This window comes from Leucoraja erinacea, chromosome 4 (genome assembly GCF_028641065.1).
Source record: "Leucoraja erinacea ecotype New England chromosome 4, Leri_hhj_1, whole genome shotgun sequence".
In the NCBI taxonomy this organism is placed as follows: domain Eukaryota; kingdom Metazoa; phylum Chordata; class Chondrichthyes; order Rajiformes; family Rajidae; genus Leucoraja; species Leucoraja erinaceus.
In genome coordinates this window covers 59857011-59863993 of record NC_073380.1, presented here as the reverse complement: position 1 = coordinate 59863993, position 6983 = coordinate 59857011, and the positions used below count along the sequence as shown (strand labels likewise).

General features: G+C 47.1%; 1 protein-coding gene across 1 annotated transcript in view; it reads left to right on the top strand.

The window, feature by feature from the left end:
- Nucleotides 1-2428: 2428 nt before the first annotated feature.
- Nucleotides 2429-6983, top strand: part of LOC129696467 (guanine nucleotide-binding protein G(s) subunit alpha-like) — a 219322-nt gene continuing 214767 nt past the window's right edge. Inside the window, exon 1 of the mRNA XM_055634388.1 lies at nt 2429-3141. Coding sequence (XP_055490363.1) covers nt 2748-3141 — 394 coding nt within the window. The 5' untranslated portion in view covers nt 2429-2747. The remainder of the gene's footprint in view (nt 3142-6983) is intronic.

The window sequence follows — 6983 nt, the reverse complement described above, 5'->3', positions numbered from 1 at the left end:
CACAGTGAGGAATGTGAAGGAGTCACTGTGGTGGATGTTTATGTTAAAATGTACTTTGTGTTTCTTGTTGCTTTTTATTGGTATGACAGTGTGGCAAATTAAATTCCTCATATGATGCAAAACACACTTGGCTAATAAACGATTATTATGATTATGATTATGAATCCAACTCCACCCCCAGGACGTAGCCAGCCTTCCTGATGAGTTTGTTGATCCTATTGGCGCCTGCAGCCTTCGCCCTGCTGCCCCAGTACACGGCAGCCAAGAAGATGGCACTGGCTGCCAACGATTGGTAGAACATCTGCAGCATCTCACTGCAGACATTGAAGGAATGGAGCCTTCTCAAAAATTACAGCCGGTTCCGTCACTTCATGCACAGGGCTTCAGCCAGAGTAATCGACTCTCAGCTCGGGTAGATCTACCCCGGGTGGAGGGGGGAGAGAGGGGTGGAGAGAGAGCAGAGGGGTGGAGGGGGGGAGAAAGAGGTAGACGGGGAGGGGGGTGTGAGGGGGAATGGAGAAGGGGAGAGGGGGAGGGTGGGTCGTTCGCTCACGGTCCCGGGGCAGCGTTCCTGCCTCTCCAGTCTCCGTGCATCACGCACACAGTCCCGGCTTCCCGGGGAGAGGGAGACCACCTCTCTATCCACGGGAAGATGCGGTGAACACTACAGGGAGGGCCGGGCCGGGCCAGAGTTGGAGCAACGTTTACAAACATCAGCCTCAGCTCACACCCAGACCCCGGCATCCGCTCCCGCCGCCAGCCCCCTTCCCTTCTTCCCTCCCTCCTCCCCTTCCCTCCCTTCTCTCATTCCCTCCCTCATTCCTCTCTCTCTTTTCCATTCTCTCCTTCCCTACTCTACTTTCTCTACTTCCCACCCTCCCTTTTGTCCTTCCTCCCTTCTCTCCCTCTCTCCCTTCTTTCCTTCCCTCCCACACACACACACACATTACGCACAGACAATTAACGTACACACACACACACACACACACAACTAAGTTAGGATGGGGAAGAAGCCCAAAGGGTAGGATGGGGCTGAAGCCCAAAATTTAATGCCTGGACTGGTTTTTCACCAATGGTTATTGGTTTTCCAGGATCTATTTAATTAAATTACTTTTTTTCATTTCACAGTCACTAAAACAAGTGGTATTGTAACTATGTACTTTTCAGAGGTGATCTACGCATTTTGTTTGTTCCTTGTAGGCTTACATGTATGCAATTTTATATTAAAATGTAGCTTAGATCTGTTTGGTCCATTAACTCGCAGGCATTTTTTAAGCGCACATTTTGATTACTTTCCATTCTACCATAGAGATATAAAGTCTATAATAAACTTTATTTATATTTCTATGATTCTACAGACCTTGGCTGGGAACCTGGGACTCACCAAAATTGTTCCCAATTGGGCCCCGCACATCTGGCCGGCCCTGGGCCTATTCATGTCCCATCTACACTGGTCACATCTACCTGTGTTTAGCCCATATCCCTCTAAACCTGTCCTATCCATGTACCTGTCCAAATATTTCTTAAACTTTCTCAACTACTTTCCCCGGCAGCTCATTCCATACACCCACCACCCTTTCTGGAAAAAAGTTACCCCTCAGGTTCCTATTAAATTGTTCTCCCCTCACCTTAAACCCATGTCCTCTAGCTCTCGATTGCCCTACTCTGGTCAAGAGACTCTGTGCTTTTACCGGATCTATTCCGGTAATAGATTCTAGGTATGGAAGTGTGAAAATGCACACCTCCAGATTCAGGGGCAGTTTCTTCCCGGCTGGTACCAGGTAACTGGACCATCCTACCAACTTCTAGAGAGCGGTCCTGAACTACTATCCATCTCATTGGAGACCCTCGGACTATCCTTGATCGGATTCCAATGGCATTATGCTGCACTATATGTTATTCACGTTATTCCCTTTATCACGTATCTGTATCCTGTGAATGGTTCGATTATAATCAAGTAATGTCTTTCCACTGGTTACACAGAAAAGCTGGAGAAACTCAGCGGTGTTTCTCCAGCTTTTCTGTGTAACCTTCGATTCTCCAGCATCTGCAGTTCCCTCTTTAACAATGTCTTTCCACTGACTGGTTAGCATGCAACAAATAGCTCTTCACTGCTCCTCGGTACACGTGACAATAAACTAAACTCAAATTAAACTCATCTATTCCTCATGATCTTATACACCTCTACAAGATCACCCCTCATAGTCTTGTACTCCAAGGAATAAAGTCATAGCCTGCTCAACTTCTCCCGATAGCTCAGGCCAATAGATCTCGCCTTTACTTCTAGCACTAGCTGACCTTGTACCAGAATAACAATTGCAATTGTAAGATTATTTTTGTTAAAGGGAGGTTGAATATATATGTTAAAGAGAGATGGTGTGTAACTCCCCCTCGCTGGGAGGTTTGCAGGAGCGAGAAGGGGTTGTGCACACCATTGTTAGGGCTTCAGAGAGAAGGTGGTTTGCAGAGAGAGCTCAAAAGCTTGCAGTATTTACGGTAAGGTAGACCACTGGCGGCTGGGATCAGCTGATTTGTGTCTCCAACGTCGGCCCTGCTGGTTGCACGATGGAAAACTGGCGATTTTAAATCATTTTCAATTGCAGTTTTTTTTTGGTTTTCCCATGTGTAATGTTTTAATATATCAAAAGACGTCCCCGGCTGCAGTCGTGAGTTTGCAAACGTGAGGATGAGGCGCTGATGGAAGGGGGGTGCGGCAGGGAGGGGGTTTACCTGCTGCTACTTGCGACATGGGGATGTGTTACAGTCTGCGACCGCGGCTCTTCAGTGATCCCTCGGGCAGCGGCGGCTGCAGCGGCCCAGACGCGGAGCTGCGCCCTGGGGTCGGGGCCGAGCAGCCGCACCAGGGGGACACGGCGGCCAGGCTGCGGAGCGCCGACGGTCTGGGGCTGCAGCTCCGCCGCAGGGAGACGGACGACTGGCAGCCGCAACAGAACGGTGCCGAGGGAGAGCGGGCACCTCCGCCGCAGGGCAGCAAAGGGCCGGACAGGGACAAGGTCGACAAACCACAGCCGCAGGACATTGAAGCGGACAGAGAGGCCAAACGGGTCAGCAAATGCATCGACAAGATGTTAAAGCAACAGAAACGCGAGTACAAGCAAACACATCGCCTGCTGCTCTTAGGTAAGGTTTCTATAGCCACCTGTCTCTCGGGCAAAGATGTGGGTGGAAGACCCCATCTTGTATGTTCACCCCAAATTTGTGCAAATTGTACCTTCAAGTTCTTTATGCAGTTTCCAACCACTACTGTTGGTCTCCTTGTCTTTCAGTTTTGTTCACCGTTATTCCTGTGCACTGTTAAGCTGAAAAGAGTGCAACGATTTACTAGGATGTTGCCAGGACATGAAGGGATGAGCTATATGTAGGGAGAGGTTGTACAGGCTAGGACTTTATTCATTGGATTGCAGGAAGGGATGATTTTATATAGTCGTACAGTGTGAAAACTGTCCCTTCAGCCCGATTTATGCACGCTGACCAACATGCTACATCTACACTAGTCCCACCTGCCTGCATTTGGCCCGTATTTCTCAAAACCTGTACTTTCCATGTACCTGTCTAAATGTTTCTTAATATAGTACTTGCCTCAGCTATCTCTGGCAGCTTGTTCCATACACCCACCACCCTTTGTGTATAAGAAAAAAGTTGGCACTCAGGTTCCTGTTAATGGTTCTCGATTCCCTTACTCGGATTTTTTTTTTTAAACTGTGTTTACCCTATTAATTTCCCTTGATTTTGTACATCTCCAAACGATCACCCCTCATCCTCCTGCGGTCCAAGATATGATCTTATAGAGGTGTCTAAAATCATGAGGGCTGATCATGATCGGTTCAAGAGTCTTTTACCTAGAATCAAGGATCAGAGGACGTAGGTTTAAGGTGAGAGGGGAAAAGATTTAATAGGAACCCGAGGGGCAACTTTTTCACACAGTTGGTGGTGGGTATATGGAATGAGCTGCTGGAGGAGGCAGATGAGGAAGGTACCCATAACAGCACACAACAAAAGCCTTTCACTTGTCTTGGTACACATGACAATAAACTAAACTAACCTTAAAAGGCATTTGGACAGGTACATGGATAGGAAAGGTTTAGAGGCTAAATGTGGGCAGGTGGGACTAGTGTGGATGGGGCATCTTGGTTGGCATGGGCAAGTTGGGCAGAAGGGCCTGTTTTCATGCCGTATGACTCTAGTTCAGATAGGGAACACTAGATTGTCTCTGGTATAGAGAGGTTGTCTTGTGAGACAAATGTGGCCTATACTCATTGGAAGAGTGAGAGGTGGGGGGACAGAGGGGATGCTGGAGTTCAGTGGGTGAACACTACATTTCCCATTCCTGGTGGTATTTGCACCTTCTATCTGTGACTGGGTGGGTTTCCTCCAGGTGCTCTGGTTTTCTCCCACATCCCAAAGATATGCGAGTTTGTATGCTAATTGGCCCTCTGCAAAATTGCCCTGAGTATGTAGGGAGTGGATGAGAAAGTGGGATACCATGGAATTAGTGCAAATGGGCGATTGATGGTTGGTGTGGACTCGGTGGGACGAAGGTCTGGTGTATCTCGTAACTAAATCACCCATTAAGGTCGGGATGAGGTAGAATTTTTCTCTTGTAGGGCCATGAGTCTGGAATTGCGTATTCTAGAGAGCCATAGAGGTTGTAATATTGCGACAATCTTTTGGCTGCGGGGAAGCCGAGCGTTATGGGGATCAGGAAAATGGAGCTCAGGCTAAGATCAGATGAGCCGTGTTCTTATTGAATGTCCCAGGGGACTGTGTGACCTAATTCTGATCCTATTTCCTATATTAACTCTAGCTGCTTGTGGTAGCTTCAGTTCGTTCCTAAGAATTTATATCAGCTTGCCATTCAAATCTTCAAATGCTGAGGAGTTTGTGGAGACTATTACGAGCACGCACTGTGAGGAGTCATGTTGCACAATGTCTTTAGTCATAGGTAGGTGAATCTGTGGAATTCATTGCCACAGATGGCTGTGAAGGCCAAGTCAATTAATGTTTTGAGGGCAGAGATTATAGGTTTGTGATTAGTACGGGTGCCAGGGGTTATGGGGAGAAGGCCCAAGAATGGGGTTGAGAGAGAAATTCTTGCTGATGTTAATCAATAGCTATTAAAGCAGTGGAGTTGCTGCCTTACAGTGACCCAGCTTCAATCCTGGCTACACGTGCTGTTTGTACGAACGTTGTACGTTCTCCCTGTGACTGCATGGGTTTTCACCGGTCTCCTCCCACACTCCAAAGACGTACAGTTTGTAGGTTAATTTGGTGTCTGTAAATTGTAAATTGTCCCCAGTGTGTAGGACAGTGCCAGTGCACAAGGATCACTGGTCGGCACAGTCACGGTGGGCCGAAGGGCCTGTTTCTGCACTGTATCTCTAAAAATCTAAAAACTAAAACTTTAAAAGCTCTATATCTTGTCTGATGTGCGATTTTTAGGGTTGGGACATGTCACATATGGTTAATTGCACCCAGATTACCAGAGGACTGTGTTTTTTGTGTCACAGAAGAAATGTATTTTTAGTATAGAATGCAGAGCGAGGGCACAAAGCAGATCCCTGAAGGAAAGATGCTGAGGTGATTTAGAATGTTCTTGGGTTTTGGAAGGACGATGTAACCTGTGTCCAGGTTACACAAATAAACCAAACACATGTGGAAAAAAAAGATCTAATATCTGTTGACCAGAAGGCAAGATTTAATAGAAAGCACTCAAACTTTTTCTTATGTTATCAATCACATTGGTGTGAATTAGAAATGGACTTGCGTTTAGTTTAGAGATAGGGCGCGGACCAGGCCTGCCAAGTCGGTGCTGATCAGCGATTCCCGCACACTAACACTATCCTACACACTAGGGACAATTTACAATTTTACCCACGCCAATCAACTTCAACAAACTTGCATGTCTTTGGAGCGTGGGAGGAAATCGGAGTACCTGGAGAAAACCCACGCAGGTCCCGAGGAGAGTGTACAAACTCTGAACAGACAACACCCGTAGCGAGGCTCGAACCCAGGTCTCTGGCATTGTCAGGCAGCCACTGCACCACCACCATGATGGCCTAAAATGCTGTTTTAAACTGAAATTCTGTGCAAACAGAATTCTATAGTCGAAAAACAAGGAACTACAGATGCTGATTACTACACAAGGAAATAAAGTGCTGGAATAACTCAGCAGGTCAGCCAGCATCCCGGGGAACATGGATAGGTGACGTGTCGGGCCGAGACATTTTAGGCCGAGGCCTTTCTCGAAATGTCGCCAATCCATGTTCTTTGGAGATGCTGCCTGTACTGCTGAGTTAGTCCAGCAAAACTTGTCCTTGTGTATTTCTATAGCATCTTGCATGTCCATTATCAACGGAGTGTATTCCCTGTTGTCATGAGAGAACTATTACAGCAGACGGGTCCAAGCTACTGGATGTAGGTTGTAAAGCGCTTGTAATTTGTGGTGCATTGTAAAGCCCCTGTCCTACTGTACGAGGTCATTCAAGAGTTCTCCTAAGTTTTCCCCTGATTCGAACTCGGCGAATGTCCGTAGCGGGTCCGTAGGAATTGGTGGATGTCTCGTAGCGGCTCGTAATGCTAACGGTAGGCACTCGGGACATCCAGTAACTCGTGACGGTTTTCCATCCCTGCAAAAAATGTCCACGTCAAAAAATACTTGTGAAGAAATTTTTAAAAACTTTTTATACCTACCGTTAGCATTACAAGCCGCTACGAGACATCCACGAACTCCTACGTCCCGCTATGGACATTATCTGAGCTCGAATCAGGGAAAAACTCGGGTTTACCTCGTACAGTGGGACAGGGGCTTAAAACGCTCCAAGGGAGAACTTTGACACCTGCGTGTGTTAGTCACCTTGCATGCCATGCAAGCTGTATAGGCAATTAGTGGGAAGACAGGTTTTGGATTGTTTGAGTTCAGGTCTGTAACCTTGTCAATACTGTGTGGCTGTTGTGAATATTCC